This window comes from Leopardus geoffroyi, chromosome D4 (genome assembly GCF_018350155.1).
Source record: "Leopardus geoffroyi isolate Oge1 chromosome D4, O.geoffroyi_Oge1_pat1.0, whole genome shotgun sequence".
NCBI classification, from domain to species: Eukaryota; Metazoa; Chordata; class Mammalia; order Carnivora; family Felidae; genus Leopardus; species Leopardus geoffroyi.
The window spans coordinates 859601-876952 of NC_059342.1; the positions used below are offsets into that span (position 1 = coordinate 859601).

General features: G+C 55.5%; 1 protein-coding gene across 5 annotated transcripts in view; it reads right to left on the reverse strand.

Annotated features, from left to right (window-relative positions):
- Nucleotides 1–17352, reverse strand: part of LOC123593244 (inositol-pentakisphosphate 2-kinase) — a 129768-nt gene that overhangs the window by 31044 nt on the left and 81372 nt on the right. For all 5 annotated transcript variants that reach the window (XR_006710211.1, XM_045468844.1, XM_045468848.1 and 2 more), the window contains 5 exons: nt 11565–11612; nt 9885–9980; nt 7023–7089; nt 5273–5394; nt 4077–4166 (listed from right to left, as the gene is read on the reverse strand). Coding sequence is in view for 4 of the 5 variants with exons in the window: in XM_045468844.1 (XP_045324800.1) it covers nt 4077–4166; nt 5273–5394; nt 7023–7089; nt 9885–9980; nt 11565–11612 (423 nt within the window). In the remaining variant the exon portion in view is untranslated. The remainder of the gene's footprint in view (nt 1–4076; nt 4167–5272; nt 5395–7022; nt 7090–9884; nt 9981–11564; nt 11613–17352) is intronic.

Genomic DNA, 17352 nt, shown 5'->3' on the forward strand with positions numbered 1-17352 from the left:
AAAGAACACCTATGGCCAACGCACAGAGAACATCACACCAGTAGTGAAAAACTGAAAGCTTCTGCCTAAGATCAGGATGTCCACTCTTGTTTCTACACAAAATTGTACTGCAAATTCTAACCTGAGCAATTAGGGAAGAAAATCAAAGAGCACCCAGATTGGAAAGAATGAAGTAAAACTATCCTTATTTGCAGATGATCTAATCACACATACAGAAAATCCTGAGAAACCACCACCACCACCACCAAAAAAAACAAAACAAAACAAAAACAAAACCGGAGCAAATAAACAAGTTCATCAAGGGTGACAGGATAAGGTATCAATATACAGAAAAACAACTGCATTTCTCCCCTCACGCCCATTAGAATGGCTGCTATCAAACACAGACAAAAAGTGTTAGTGAGTGTGCGGGGAAAGTACAACTCTTAGGTACCGTGGTAGGAACGTAAAATTGCACAGCCGCTGTAGACAACAGCGTGGTGGTTCCGTGTAATTACAACCGGAACCACCACATGACCAAAAATTCTACTTCTGGATACACCCTCAAAAGAACTGAAAGCAGAATCTCCAAGAGATATTTACACACCCACGTTCACAGGAGCACTGTTCACAAGAGCCAAAAGGCAGAAGCAACCCAGTGTGTGTCACTAGAGGAACAGATTAAAGATGTGGTATGTACATTCAAGAGACTATTATTCAGCCTTAAAAGGGAAGGAAATTCCGACATACTTTACAACATGGATGAACCTTGAGGACCCAAGTGAAATGAGTCAGTCACGAAAGAACAAATACCGTATAAAATTCCACTTACGCAAAGTAGCCACAGCGGTGAAATTCAGACACAGAAACTAGGATGGCAGCTACTGGGAGCTGAGGAAAGGAAGAAGTGTGAGTGATTTAATGAGGACAGAGTTTCAGTTTGGGAAGATGAAAAAGTTCTGGAGACGACGGTGGTGACGGTTGCACAACAATGTACCTTAATGATTAAGATGGTAAATTTTATGTGTATCCTACTACAATTCGAAATATATATATATTTAAAAAACCAATTATATTTCTATGCAATAAACAACCTGAAAATGAAATTAAAAAAAAAAATTTACAACAGCATCCAAAATAATAAAATACTTAGGAATAAATTTAACAAAACAAGTATAAGGCTTACACGCTGAAAACTATGAAGTATCACTGCACGAAATTAAAGACCTAACCAAATGGAAAAACATCCCGTGTTCATAGGACATCAATACTGTTAAATCAAGGTGGCGATACCTCCCAAATTGATCTGCAATTCGACAGAATCCCTACAAAAACTCCCAGCTGGTTTATTTGAGGAAAGTAAGAGGCTAAAGGCATCTAAATTGGAGAAAAAAAAAAAAAAAACCTCTCTTCACAGATGGCAAGAGCCTCTACATAGAAAATTCTAAAGAATCTGTAAGAAAGACACTCAGCAAAGTTGCTAGGCACAAGATCAACATACAAAGATTAGTTGTGCTTCTATACACCAGCAATAAACAATCTGAAAATGAAATTAAAGAAGCAATTCCATTTACGACCATACTTAACAACATCCTAAAAGAATATCTAGAAGTAAATTTAACCAAAGTGGTAAAAGACTTGCACGCTGAAAGCTACAAAACATTGCTGGAAGAAATTCTGAAAGACCTAAGTAAGTGGAAAGACAACCTGTGTTTGTGGACTGTAAGTCTGAATGTTGCACTGCCCCCAGTGATCTACAGGTTCCTGCAATTTCTGTCAAAATTCCAATAGTCTTTTTTTGCAGAAATGAAAAATCCAATCCTCAAATTCAGATGCGACTCTAAGGAGTCCCAAAAAGCCAAAACAATCTTGAAAGAGAAGAACAAAGCTGGAGGACTCGGACTTCCTGATTTTAAAACTGACTACAGTGGAGAAACGGGAACCCTCTTGCACTGTTGGTGGGAATGCAAACTGGTGCAGCCACTCTGGAAAACAGTTGGAGTTTCCTCAAAAAATTAAAAATAGATCTACCCTATGACCCAGCAATAGCACTGCTAGGAATTTACCCAAAGGATACAGAAGTGCTGATGCACAGGGGCACTTGTACCCCAATGTTTATAGCAGCACTTTCAACAATAGCCAAATTATGGAAAGAGCCGAAATGTCCATCAACAGATGAACGGATAAAGAAATCGTGGTTTATATACACAACGGAATACTACTTGGCAATGAGAAAGAATGAAATCTGGCCTTTTGTAGCAATGTGGATGGAACTGGAGAGTGTTATGCTAAGTGAAATAAGTCAGGCAGAGAAAGACAGATACCGTATGTTTTCACTCATGTGGATCCTGAGAAACTTAACAGAAGACCAGGGGGGAGGGGAAGGGGAGAAAAAGTTACAGAGAGGGAAGGAGGCAAACCATAAGAGACTCTTAAATACTGAGAACAAACTGAGGGTGGTTGAGGGGTGGGGGAGAGAGGAAAGTGGGTGATGGGCATTGAGGAGGGCACCTCTTGGGATGAGCACTGGGTGTTGTATGGAAACCAATTTGACAATAAATTATATATAAAAAATAAAAACTGAAAACAAAAATAAAATCTTTAGCGGCATTTAAAAGAAAAAGAACTTAAGAAAACTGACTACAAAGCTACAGAAAAAAAAAAAAAAGTGTCATAGTGGCAGAAGGACAGACACATAGGCCACTGGAACAAAACGGAGAGCCCAGAACTAAACCGCCACATTTACAGCCAAAAGATCTTCAATAAGGAAGCCAGGACCATTCAGTGGAAACAGGGCAGTCACTTCAACAAATGGTGCTGGGAAAACTGGAATTAAATGCAAAAGAAAACTCGACGCTTACCTCACTCCATGTATAAAAATTAACATAAAATCGATCAAAACCTTAGAGCAAGAGCTTCGTGACCTTGAATTAGACAATGATTTGACTATGACACCAAAAGCACAGGCAACAAAGAAAAAACAACATATACTTTAGTGAAATTTTTGTACATCAGAGGATGTTATCGACAGAGTATAAAGACAACTGACAGAATGGGAAAAGATACTTGCTGATCACCTATCTGATAAAAAAATTAATATCCAAAATATATACAGAACCCCTAAAACTCAACAACAAAAAAATAACCTGATTCAAAAATGGGCAAAGGACTTGAACCAATGGATCTCAAAAGAAGACGTACAAATGGCCAACGGGCACGTGAAAGATGCGCAACATCACTACCCGTTAGGGAAACGCAGGGGAAACCACAGGGGGGTACCGCCTCGTACCCCGAGGATTTCCTACAATCGCAAGCAAGCACTGAAGATGTGCTGAAGATGTGGAGAAACTGGAACCTTCAGATGTTGCTGGTGGGAATACAAAATAGCGTGAGAGCCATGGGAAATAGCTCGACATGTGCTCGAAACATTTGCTCCAGAAATTTCTCTCAGACCCAGCAATTCAACCCAGAAGAACTGAAAGCACTGACTCAAACACGAACATGCAGACGCACGTTCACAGCAGCCAGCACTATTCACAACAGCCGAAGGGTAGAAACAACCCCCACGTCCATCAGGAGATGAATGATAAACCAGGTGTCCCCAGACAGCGGAACAGTGTTCAACCGCGCCACCATGTGGACGAACCTCAAAACCGTGACACTCAGGGGAAGAAGCCAGTCACGGGAGGCCACCGGGTATGGGATTCCATCTACAGGAAATGTCCAGGGCACGTCCACAAGGGCAGGTGTTGGCCGGGGGCTGGCGGGACAGGGGCCTTAGGGAGTGACTGCTAACGGGGACACGATTCTTTGTGAGCTCATGAAATTATTCTGGAATTCGAATGACGGCAGCGCCATCACGCGAACTTACTAAAACCCACCGAAGTATACACTTCACGTGGGTGAACTGAAGCTATGTGAACTATACCTCGATTTGAAACAAAGCGAACATGAACTACTTGCAAAAGAAAAAGTAAATCAGATCAGAAGTATCTGTTTGTTCACTCGTCGGGCGACTCCGGGGGGTCCCACCACGGGGCCAGCGCCCCCACCCGAGGCTCTGTGCACAGAGGCCGTGGGCCGGCCGCGCTTCTCACCTTGAGGTGCTGGTGCATGCAGTAACGGCACACTTTGTGCTTCACCTCGTGCGTAACGTCCCCGGAGAAAGGAATAAACCCACATTTTGGCTGCAAAATAAACAAGTAAGGAAGAAAAAACTGTTTAGGGACAAATCACATACCTTTCAGGGGACAAGACAGTGGAGCGTGATGCCCGCGAGAATCAGGTATCACCTCCCCCAGAGTCGCTATTGTCCACGGCCCCGTGGGGAGTGGGGAGCAGACACCTCCCTCGTCACATCAACAGCTCTGCCGCCACAGAATCCGAGGCCAGAACCCTCACTGGGGAGCCCAGAGGTGCCTCGATCGCTGACCAGACGGACCAAGTATAACACACCGTGACATGAGGTGACAGCAACGCCTGGAGGAACGGGTCTGCCCCAGCCCCCACCCAGCGGAACCCTCGCTCCCACTGCCCCAGCTCCCACCCAGCTCCTAACAGCGGAACCCTTGCTCCCTCGGACAAGACGGAGCGAACGGGAAGCCCCTCGGACAACTGGGAAGCTCCCAGGACATCTGCGACACTGGCTGCCTTTCAAAACCACAGTTCCAGGGCAGGACTGGCAGGACTCAGTGTCGGGGCTCAGAAGGCTGGCTGTCATCTGAGACCCCGGGATGCTCACCCTCTGAAGGGACAAGCAGAGCAGCCAGGGTGACCCCAAAGGCCCCGCCACAGAGGTTCAGAGGAAGGAGACAAAGCGACGGCCTGGGACACCCAGGAGGCTTCCCTAGGGACACGTGGGCGCACCGGGCAGCAGAGATGAAGCCAGGGCCTGGCCCTTCTCCAGGGGTCACGGCCCTCTGCTGGGCGCACAGACCAGGGCTCTGAAAGTCACACAGGCTTCTGTGCCTCTTCCTTCTGGTGGCCACCGGCCAGGGCCTGCCCCCGGCTGGCTCCATGTCCCAGCAGCAGGCACGGGCCCACATCTGAAGGCCTGGCCAGTGGGGAGGACCGGAGCAGCAAGGCACAGGTGACAGACGTCAGGAGCGGGACACAAGCCGAATGCACGGAGTTGGGGGTTGGGAAGAGGCCACGAGGCCCGGGGGGGGGGGGGGGGGGGGTGACCTCAGGAGCTTCTGTCGCAAAGCACGCCCCAGGCAGGCGGCCCGCACATTTACAACCTGGAACCCTGTTCCCTCCCCTCCCCGACCAGTTCCCCTCGATAAAAGTTCACCTTGATCTCTACACACAGAATCGGCCGGTGCTCCACAAAACGGTAAGTCTGAAGTCGGGCTAAATTGGGAAGGCACAACGCATAGCCACTGAGAGTGTCCAGGTCCTTGTCACAGCGGGATTCTGAAAGACAGAGCCGGGAAAAGCCCGGAGGATCAGCACAGAATGGATGAGACAGCCCATAGCAACTCGGTGGACTCCTGGGAGGAAGGGCTGGCCCCGCCCAAGAGAGGCCTTGGCCTCGGACTCCTGGGAGGCCCTTGAAGCTTCATGCCATCCTGCCTGAGGAGTGTCCGTGCTTATCTGGGACTTCACCTCCAGGCTGGTGCCACTCCTCCGGTGCACGGTCACACCTTGTTGCCAGGAGAAACAGGCACTGTGCACCCAAGTCGCACAAGCAGGACGCCTGGGAGTTCGTGCTGGGTCTCTCAGATGGCCGTCTGGGTGTGACCGAGTCCCTCAGTGCGTGAAGCCGTAGCCATGAGGACAACAGGGAGCTCCAGGTCCTTCTAGCAAATCATCGGACCTGGGGTTGTCCTGGGACCCCCCCGAAGGTGCAAGCACCCTCAGAGGTAGGGGTGGTCTTGGGGACCACCCCATCTCTGCGACTCCCCCTTCCTTGCACAACCAGTCCTTCGGGGCCCTCCAACACCCCCACTTCCTCAGCGTCAACCGCACCACTCGCCTCCGGACCCCAGGGGGAGTCAGCTTTCCTCTGTTCCCATCAGGAGGCCAGTTACAAGTGGCCCTGACGAGGACCAGCACTTATGATGTCTGGTAGGACCAGTTTAATTGGTAATTGAAATGGTGACGTAGAGCCTTAGGGCAAGCGTCAGGCCACCCTTGTCTAAAGGAGAGCAGCCGAGGGCGCCTGCGCGACTCAGTCGTTAAGCACCTGACTTCGGCTCAGGCATGAACTCACGGTTCATGAGTTCGAGCCCTGCATCAGGTGAACACGAGCCCTGGTGGAGCCCCACTTCTCTCTCTCTCCCCGCCCCCCACTCACTTGCGCCGTCTCTCTCTCTCTCTCTCTCTCTCTCTCTCAAAAAAAGTAAGAGAGTAAAAGAATAAAGGAGAGCAGCCAAAACCCAGTCCCGGCTCTGGGGCGGCTTCCCCTTGGCAGCTCTTTCCACACTGGGGGTCCTGCTCTTCACAGCGCCCCAAACCAGGGGCTCCCGTGCACAATCTCCGCGTCTGCTTTCCCTTTCCTAACCCCAGGATGGGAGGCGGGCCTCCGGCACACCTGAACCGCTTGTTCCAGGAGGGGCCAGGACCAGCCTCAACACCGGGGACGTCACCCCCGGTCTCTGCCTGGAAGGAAGAGCTCTGACGGGGCTACTGTCGCCACCACCGCGAGAGCAGGAAGGCACGGGAGGCCACGGGGAGAGGCCGTCGCCCACGGAGACGCACGTCTGTGCGCTTCCCGCAGGGAATAAGCGGGCAGGTGGATTCTAGCGGCCGGGAGCAGGCCCTCCCGCGGGCCCTGCAGCCACCCTCCCTGCCCGGAGGCCCCCCTCTTCCTCCCGCTCCTCTTCTCCCAGGTGCGCTTCCCGGGTCACACGCTGGCTGCGACCACCCGAGCGTCTGGTGCCCGGAATCGTCTCCATGAGCTCGTAGGACTTCTGCCGAGGGTGGCGTTTCTGGCAACAGAGCTGCTGAAAACAACATCTACCCGACACAAGTCACAGGTCAAACTCTTCTCAAATGGCGTATTTAAGTTACCAACAAAATGTAGAAGCCGGAACGCTTACCTGGTCTTTCAGACTGTATCTTTAAACAAAGCTGTTTCACGAAATCTAAAGGCAGCTGAACCACCTCCTGTGAGAACAAACACAACATACTCAGTGGGAATGGACCTAGTGCCGCAGAACCGCACACGCTCAAAAACAGGGAAAATGGCACGTCTCATGCTACGAACACTTTATCACATCGAAAAACCATTCAGGATGCGGATTCAGGAATCAAAGCTGCTCTACTATTTAAAGGACACGACCAGATGAAAGAGACGCGACAGGCCATCCTCAGAGCACTGGCTTCCACAGTGGGCGAGCCACCCCGGCCACCGTGACCGGGAACAGAGGAGGGTGTGCTCACCCGCTGGGAGAAGTCATCGGAGCCCCCGGGAGCTCGGGGAACAGCCACGGGAGCGCGGGGAACAGCAGATGTAGCAGTCCAGGGCCACAAGCGGAACTACATTTCTTTACACAACTTTAAAGCCCCAATCTTGTAATGAACTCTATCTTGGGCACCCTGAACACTTGGCTACATGTTACCAATCCTTGATTCAAACTCCTGAATCAGCGTGAACCACGTCATCCTGCCTGACGGACGGACAGATGGATGGCAGGTGGCCAGCACCTGCACAAAGCACTAACTTAAGAAGGACTACGGTTAAGACCACACAATTCCTCTCCCGGAAGTGTAAGTTGGAGGACGTAGCCACGCCAGGTTCCCCGTTGATGGGCTTCAGCCCTCGAAGGAATGCAGGGACGGCTGCGGGGGTGGGGAAGGCGGCTGGCAGAGAAGCAACTGGTCCAGTCTTCCAGAAGCTTCCCCAGGAGAACAGCATCCCCTCACTAACCATGTGGCCAATGCTTCCATCACATCACGCTCAAATACAAGTTGAGGCCGCCCTTGTGGCACTCACTTTGGGAAGACCGGGCCCACAAAAGCAAGACAATACTTTAAATTCCATCAGCGTCTCAACCAACCATGGTACCGAGGACGCAAACCCCTGAAGGCACAAGGGGAACAGCCTCGTCCCTGTTTCCCAACCTCCAGCTCCTGTGGAGACAGGCCCAGACCAGTCCCCAGACCAGCCCCTCTCCACACGCAGGCTGATGACCGGTGTCAGCAGTCCCACGTACACACGCCAGTGACTGGTGTCAGTGGTCCCATCCACACACACACACACACACACACACACCGGTGACCGGTGTCAGTGGGCCTATCTACACACACACTGGTGACCAGCGTGTGTCAGCAGTCCCGCATACACACACGCTGGTGTCGCCTGACGGTGGCCTCATGCAGCCCGTCCTGTGCGCACCCCATCTCCAAGGGAGAAAAAGCAGGCTGGGTCTCCCTCTGGCAGGGTCTCCAGGCAGAGGGGGTATGTAAGCGGGATGGATGCTCCCAGGATGTGACCTTGTGGGCTCACACTCTCCCAAGGGCCCGTCCACTGTGCACAGACAGAACCGAACCTGGAGACAGAGCACCGCGTGAGCCCCGATGCTGTTCCTCCCTACCAGGCCGCTGTCAGCTGGGACGCTGAGCTGCCACCGCCCTCACTGCTGACCCCGCCTGGGAGAAAATGTCCAGAGCTCCCCCAAGAGCTGCAGGACAGAGAAATGCCCCGTCCTCAAGAAGAAAGCTGGCAGTCAGCACACCCACGTTCACTCAGACACCGTCCAGGCCGCTCACAGACGCAGGGCTCTCACAGCCGCGGCCTTCAGGCCTTCACAATTCAACTGGACAGCCGGGGACCTCGGCAGGGGCGGTCCCAGCCGCAGGACCTCTTGCCCCTTTGTGGCCCCACGCTGCCCGGGGCTGCCCTTGGGAGGCCAGCAGGAAGCTGTGAAAAGGACAGGTCATCTCTCAGATCATGAGCCTGGGAAGCCAGGGCCAGGTCAGAGCAACGCTCAGAGCCCTTCCGTGAGCCCACACCAGGAGGTGCTGAGGCCCCCAGCCAGCAGCCGGCTCCGCGGTGGCGTCAGCCTGGAAGGGGTCCACGGCCCTGACGGACCCCCAGCAGCACCGACAACACGTCCCAAGCTGTCAGGGGACGCCCTTAGAGGACGTTTCGCCTGAAGTCTACTCGGTCAGGCAACCCTTACACTTCAGACAACCTCCCCTCTACCTCCTCAGTGCCGGCTTCTCAGGATGAGCTCAAGCCACAGTATTTGCAAACAGAGGCCGCACTCTCAGCTCCGAACCACAGAGCTCCTGTCGGTTCAGGGCCCTGCTCTCGGAGAAGCAGCGCCAGGCACCGTGACACGTGAGGATGGCCGCCCCCGGGCAGGGGACGGACGCCACCTGCTGAGGGCCGCCGGGATGCAGGGCCGCCGTGGCTGCCTCAGCGCCCCCTCCTGCGTGTCCCAACATGACTTCGTCTGTAACAGGCACCCCTTGGCAAGAAGCAGCAGCAAGAGCCAGCAGCACAGACCACCCGAGGGCAGGGGGAGGCCATCGTGCCACACGGGCCTCAGCCAGGCTTTCCCAAGAGGCAGGTCACACACGTCCCCAGCGTGGGGGCCCCACTCCTCCCCAACTCGCTTGAGGTACCACCAGCAGCAGAGGGCTCAGCGATGCTTCTGGATCTCTGTCGAGACCCTCACCAAGCTGGAGCCCCCCGTGACGGCAGGGTGGCAGGGACCAGGGGTCCCAGCAAACGGGGACCTCACGCGGTCTCTCTGAACCTCAGGCTGGTCGTCTAGAAGATGGGAACACTACCTGCTCCGTGCTCACGCGCAGCACAGAAGAAAAGCACCGGGAAAGCAGACCACGGGGCTGTCCGGAAGCACAAAGGTCCAGACGACGCTTGAGAAGCTGGTGTTACGGACACAGAGCGTGTGAACGCAGACTTCGTGACCGTGTACGTAAAAGTCACTCACCCCACAGTGGACGTAGTTCTCCCCCAAAAACTCTTTCATGACATTTTTGCTGAAGTCCACTATGTTCTGTAGGTGCTGAAATATCTCTTCCGAGGCCTGCAAGGGACAAGCACAGGGGAACCTCAGTGACCGGGGCCTCCGAGGAAGCAAGCAGCACCACGCACACGCCAGGCGCCCCCGGCTCGGGAGGAAGGCGAGCCTCGCCGGTGACCGCCGGACCCCCCAGAGCTCCCGTCCCACAGCCCCACAGACTCCACACCGTCCGCCCAAGAACCACGTCTGCCCCCCTTGCCCTCCTCCCACCCGGGACTCACGGGGATCCCACCAGCGGCCCAGGTGCGCCCTCTGAGGAACACAGCTTTGAAAATCTGTCACGGCCAAAAATCACCGGGTGTTTGCATTTCGGTCCTCAGCATCTAGATGCAGAGTCCTCCCCAGTACGTCCTCCCCAGTCAGAGGCTCGTGACTCGCCCGCAGGCTGTGAGGTTTGGGGGAGGACAGGTTTCCGACCCAAGGCAGCAAGTCCGAGGTGGACGGCAGGGTTCTGGCAGGGGGCCGGGAGGCGGCCGGGGCTCTGGGAAGCTTCTGGACGGAGCTGCCACGGCCTGCAGCGGAACCACACGCGACAAAGAGCCGCGGGCCCTCGGGGTGGCACCCTACAGCTGCAGCCACAGAGCTCCCGACAGAGAGCTCTTCTTGTCAGGACTGTCACACACAGCCCTCCACCCTAACGTGACTGGTGCCACGTCGTACCGCTCAGAAAATAAAGGCAAACTGTTGCCTTCGAAGACGCTGCCTCAGTGAGTCTGAGCGGGGAAAGCGGAGGGAGGCATCCAGAGAATGCTGGCCTTTCCACAAGCTTCAGGCGCCTCAGGGGTGGCGGGCGGGGGAGGAAGCTGCCTGGAGAACGTTCTAGCTTCCACTCAGATCTGCTTGGATCCCACAGGAACAGACCACCATGTGTGCTGCTTGCGGCAGCGGAGGCAGGCAAACGCCCTCCTGCCTGGGGCCACCTTCCTCCACACAGACCACGCCGTCCCTAGGCCCCGGGCCGCCCCGGCTCTCCCCCTCGGTCCCCTTCTCTTCTGCGAGGCCAACCTCATTTCCACAGCCGTCCACCCCACCTCCCCGGACTCTTCCTGCCCCGGACGAGCACGGACTCTGCGCTCCCGCTCCCCCCGCCACCCGTGTGGACGGGATCCCCCGACAGGCACTGCTGCTCCCCCGCTGGAGGGGGACACTCGCTGCTACTGGGGGCGGCGGGCAGGCGACAGAGCAGCACCGGCTTCCCTCGGCCCAGATGACTCAGCGAACGGAAACCTGGCGCTCCACCTGAATGGCCTGTCGTGACTTGTCACGCTGCCTGCGGGCATCACCAACTCCACTTTCGTGGCTACGCTCCCAAAGATGGGGAAATGGAGCCAGCGAGTGGCAAAGCCGAGCCCTGGCCCTGGGTGTCCCAGCTCAGCACCCAGGGCCCTCCCAGGGCACCCATGGTGACCCGGGCAGGTCAAGACGCTGGCCGTGAGGGAACCGGGGACACCCCCACTTTCTGCACCGAGAGCCTGTGTCCCATTGAGCTTTCTACAGTTGGCACTAATACTTCCACGTCAGAAAAAAAATTCAGCGTTTTCTTAATTAACTATTTTAACGACTGGGGGGCAAACCCACCAACCTTACCTTCTTCCTGTTTGGAGGAAACTTCAGGAAACGCAGCACCACACAACGCTATCAGAAATAAAACAAAGTTTGGTCAGTGCCCACCCGAAGCCTGGGGTCGGGGGATGGCTGTGGGGAAGGGGCTGGAGGCCCCGTGCCCCCGGGGAGGCGGGAAGGGAGCCGGCACTGGGTCACGGGGCAGGCAAGAAAACCTGGCTCCCCTGGGCCAGCCAGCTCACCCCCAGGAACGAATCTTACAGAAGTAACTAGAGTGCAGAGAAGATTCTAGCTACTGCGTGCGAAAGGATGACGTACAGTTCCAGAAAAAAGGGAAACGACCCACCCGGCCAACAACAGTGACGAGGCTAAACACAGCAGGAGGCCTTCCAGACGGTGGGATGAGGTGCTGCAGTTTATGGGAGACGGAGGTCCCAGCTCACAGACACACGTGCGGCCACCACCCACTCGGAAACGGGAACGGTTACAGGACAGGCCTTATAAAGGAACCCAGTTTTATAAACATGTTCGTACACGTGTGTGTAAACAAACACGGGTAAGAGGGGATGTACGGGTACCGTTACACCCGTGTCAAGTTCAAAAGCGAGTAAGACCAAGATCTGGCGAACGTGCCTCAGGCGGATGGGACTGTCCCTGAAAAACATTCCAGTGGGGGCTGGTCATGGGATTACGGGTCCGTGTGCTTTGTGATATGTAGCTACATACACACCGACGACTGGAGCACTTTTCTAGAGGTTTGCTACCCTTCGTTTTTGAAAGTTTATAAGATATTTTATTAGGATTTACTTATTCTTTGAGAGAGAAAGAGACAAGGCACGCGCATGCACCTGCGGGGGAGGGGCAGAGGGAGGGAGAGAAAGAATCCCAAGCGGGTTCCAAGCTCTGGAAGGAGTTCGACACGGGGCTCAATCCCGCAACCCTGGGATCGTGACCTGAGCCGAGATCAGGAGTCGGACACTTAACCAACTGAGCCACCCAGGCGCCCCGCAAAATAAAAGCTTTTGAACAAAGTAGGTGCACACTCAGCTCGTATGAACAAGTCCAGAAGCACTCAACACTGGTGACAGTGTCTCCAGGGAGCAACAAGCGGACAGTGTCTTAACGTCAAGGACCAAGCACCGGGAAAGAGGAGAGACAGGGACGGGCTGCGGAGCCGAGGGCCACACCATTCGCAGGACACCACGTGAGGACACCACGTGAGAGTCTAGGATGTTCGCAAGCTGAAAATCAAGCCAACAAACAGAGGAGTGACACACGCACATTCAACCACCTCAAAGCCCAAAGTGAAGGCCACCACTTGTCACAAACGGAGGACAAATACTGGCTGCTTCGAAGGCCCCCACGCCTGGGGCCCCGAGAACCCATCTCGGCCATCCCGACGCTGGACGGCCAGCCCAGCACAGGTGCGGGGACTCTGGCTGCCCAAGGGGCCTGCAGCCTCGAGCGCGGGGTGAAGGTTTTCCACGTATTTGTGCCGTAAAGTTGAGTGAGAGAGCAGGAAACGAGACGGACACAAAGGACTCTTCGACCACTCAAAGCACATCTTGGAAGGAAGGGCACCAAAGTGGTTAACAAAAAGTATTTTCTGAGTGGGAAAATTCGGGATGTTTTCCACCTTCTTCCCTCCGGTGTTCTGTATTTTATGGGGCAGTAACTGGTATCAGATAAGAATCAAAGACCACAAAAAACAACGCACCCCGAGGGACAGCTGCCCACGCGAGGCCCGAGGGAGGGAGGGAGGCTGCAGGTGGGATCAGGGCAGGTGACACCAAGGACGGGCCCAGGCCGGGTCTTCCACCGGGGAGAGGAGGTGGCCCAGGCCAGGCCGAGAAAGGAGCAAGAAACACCACAACGGAAGACTCGCCCCTCGGGGGGCCGCCCCAGCTGCCGCTACTGGTGACATCACCAGCCCACAGGGTGCCGAGGGGATGAGAGCCAGGACAGGTGCGGGGCTGACAGCCTCGCAGAGCGGACGGCACCGAGACACGTCACCAAGGGGAACCAGGATGCCACCGGGAGGCCAGACGGGAAGGACACACGGGGACAGAAGGGACCTGCACCAGGCAGGACGCTTTGCCTTCCAGGCTTGGGCTGCCTCTTCTGGACCCACAGATGCCACAGCACTGATGTGGTGGCGGAGGTGTGAGCCCGGCTGACACCTGGGGGCACACCCGGGGGGCTGCGATGGAAGGGGCGCTCAGGTGACCTCTGCGAAGATGCAAAGGCCGACAGCCCGAAGAGAAGCGGAGGACTGGTAAGGCAAACCCCAGCTGCACGGGACACACAGTGAGGGTGTCACACAGAAGCACTAGCAAGTCCGTGGGCGGCCTTCAAGGCCCCGGACCCTCCAAGGCCACATGAGCACGGAGCAGGTGTGCAAACACACACAGCCAGCATGACCCCGCACTACAGACTGATCCTTCTGCAGGTGACACAGAAACCTTCCTGGTCAGCAGGGCAGCTGCTGTCCTGACTAGGAGGAGGAAGCGGGCACAGGCATGGGCGGGAAGCCACCAGGCCCCCGGGGGAGACGAGGCCTAGACCACACACACCCGTGCCCCCCAGGCAGAGCGCAGCTCACCAAGGTCAGGGCTGGCAACCACCAAAGGGAAAACCATTCGGAAACGACAAATCCTAACCACCTGACTGCAGGTGACCTTGGGAATAATCACAGACAAGGCCCCACCTGGCCGAACATCAACCTGAACAGATACCATTAAAATTCCAAATAATGTTACTTGTTAAAAAAAAAAAAAAAAAAATCCTAGAGGCAAAAACTTCAGACTCTGTGAACTGGATTCAGCAGAAAATGACAGGGGAGGGGCCCGGGACTTGGGAATGTGTCCCATTCAAAAGAGAGAGAGAGAAAGAGGAAGAGAGAAAGACAGAAAACCAGAACAACTCTCACCTGCCTGCACACTCCCCATTAGGAAGGGTGACACACAAACCAGAAACCCTGAACATGAGGCGAGAAGACAATCGGATGCCCTGACTGCTGGGACCTCACATCCTCAGGACCCGGATGGACCCGGACAGACGCCCAGGACCTCAAAACTATCACAGAGACAGAGGATCCACCACCGTCTGGTCTCAGAAAGGACACCTCAGGAGGCAGAAACGAGCGCTTCCCTCGTGCTTCTGTAGGAGACCGTCGCTGGCAGGTCTCTGGCATCACCTCTGTCCACGGAGGAACACATTCCCACAGCTGAGTGCGATGACCCCAAGGCGAGGGACCTGGAGGGCGGCTCACTCCCACCACCGGAGACACTCCAGAGAGGAGTGACGAACCAGACTCTCAGCGACCCACCCAGGACAGCGCAGCGCCAAAGCCCCTGACGAGGTCAGGACGGTGAGTGCGGACAGAAATGCCGGCAGCACGCAGGAAGGCAGCTACGGGCTTCACCACAGCTCCCCGTGAGCAGAAGCGCAGCCACTGGGACAACGACGGCGTCCCTGGGCTGCAGCAGTAAAGTGCGCGCCCACCGGGGAGCCGCCCTTGCCCAGGACCCCGCCGTAGGGTGGGTGCCTGGAGCCCCACCGGGCAGTCCGCACCCTTGGAGTGGCTGGCGGTGGGGGGGGTTTCCACGCCTGGGTGGACACCGCACAGCTGGCCCCGGGGGCGCTGAGCACCAGGCGGAGGGGGCAGATGGCAGGCACCCGGCCCGCTGTGGCGCGGGAGGGGTGATGGGGAAGCCGAGGGCGCCCTACCCTCAGGTCTCCTGCGGCCCAGCCCAAGCGTGTCCCCGTGCCACCGCCCCCCGGCGGCCCACACTCCTCCTCCTCCACGCCCAGGCCACAGTCTACGAATGCCACACTCCCCCAGCCCTCCCAGCCTGGTAGGCTGTCACCCCACGGGCCTTGGAACTGGCCACCTGAAGGCGCCATGTGTCCTGATGCTGCAGAGGGAAGACGGCCTTGCCACTTGCTGAGGACTTACAGCTCTGCACGTCGACGATGCTCTCCAGAGAAGGAGGGAGAGAAGGCTCTCCCCACCTGGGAGAGCCCCGGCAAGGCCGCCCTCTACCTTGGGATAAACAAGGTGGGGTCTGGGGAGCAGGAACACATGTTCACCCTCACAGCACGTGCACCCTCTCCTTGGGCACAGCAGGGCTCTGTCCTCCTTCCCAGGCCAAGCACAAAGGCCTCCCCACATCCAAGAGGCAGTCCGAACCCTCACTTGGCCGAAACGTTCTCCCCCAAGACCACTTGTGGTGATAACTGAGGAACTAACACCAAGCGAGCAGAAATGAGCACAGAACAAATTTAGATTTAAAATAAAGGGCGGGGGGGCGGGTCCTGGGCAGCTCAGTCAGTTAAGCATCCAACTCTTGGTTTCAGCTTAGGTCATGACCATGAAGTTTATGAGTTCGAGCCCCAAGACTGGTTCTGCACTGACAGCGAGCCGGCTTGGGACTCTCTCCCTACCCTGCCGGCCACCTCCCCCCACCCCTCCCCAAGTGCACTCACTCTCAAAATAAATAAACTTTAAAATAAAAAAATAGATAAAGCGTGAAAAGCACAGGTCCAGGGTAGCCTGGTGACTAAGTTGAAAAGGGAAAGGAAACAGAAACACAAGCCCTAAGAGCCAGAGCTATGCGGTGAGGGAGAGGCCCAGCTACCCTGCAGGGTGGTCCTCGGAGGCCAGTGATCTCCCGGCCTGATGTACTTTTACTCCAGATCCAGAACTTGCTCCTTCACCTGACACACCTTCTGAAACTCGGTCCCTTAGCCCCACTCTAAACGAAGCCTTAGCCTTACATAACATGAAGATACACCACTCGTCCCACTAAGGAATTGGAAGACGGGGGTTTGTTCTGTGAAATAATTCAGGGGTCACTACAATAACCTGACAACAAAAGAGACTTGTGTGGGAATATCCAGGCTTCACCCACCCAGGAACCACCAGGGGCCCAGCGGACCACACAAAGAACAGCTTTAGGTTAGGCCTCACCCCCATTCATCGAACATCTTGAGCAAAGCCTGCAGTCTCGGTTCTTCTGCTCCCCTCGCTGTGCCAGGGGTAACAAAATGCAAAGGCAGAACAGGGGCCACCTGCGTGGCCACAGCTTGCCCTACAGCTGATCCAGCACACCCAGCGCAGAAACAACTGAGCAGGCAACCCCCAAAACCTGCACCAGCCTGTAGGAGCTGCTGGACTGGGTCAGGGCTCTAACCCGAGTCCAAAGGGAATGACAGTTTTCACTTGCCAGGCATGACTCGCCCAGCTCCTGCTCACCTCACCCTGTACCAACTCCACGACAGGGGTTTTGTTACTAGTTCCGCTCTCCAAACGCAGAAAGGGAGCCTGGGCCAGGCAGCGGTAGAACTGGGACTGTGCCCAGCTCTGCGTGACTCCAATTCCCAAGCTCTTAACACCTCCCCCACCCACCCGCCCGGGCCCGGCCCCCGCCCCCCGGCGCCGGCGGGCGCCCGGCGCAACACCTAGGGCTCCTCCCCTGCCCACCACATTCCAGCCTGGTTGTATCAGCAGAACGTCAGGGAGATCTGGGGCTTCACACAAATCCACAAGCTTCTCTTCCTGGATTCACCTTCTTGGGAGTCCTTATTGGACTTTCTGAAAGCCCTCACCGAATTAAGAAAAACAACCCCTTTAAATCCTAGAAGATTTTGGAGAAGAACCTGTGGGCAATACTCCATTATTATTGGCGGCAGCAGCGGCGGGGCAATTCCCTGCGTCTTGAAGGATAAACTCCTTCCGTGCTGGGGGAGAGCACCATCCCGGGCACTTGCCTTCTTCAACCTCCAGAGCTGCGGGGGCTCCCATCCCGGC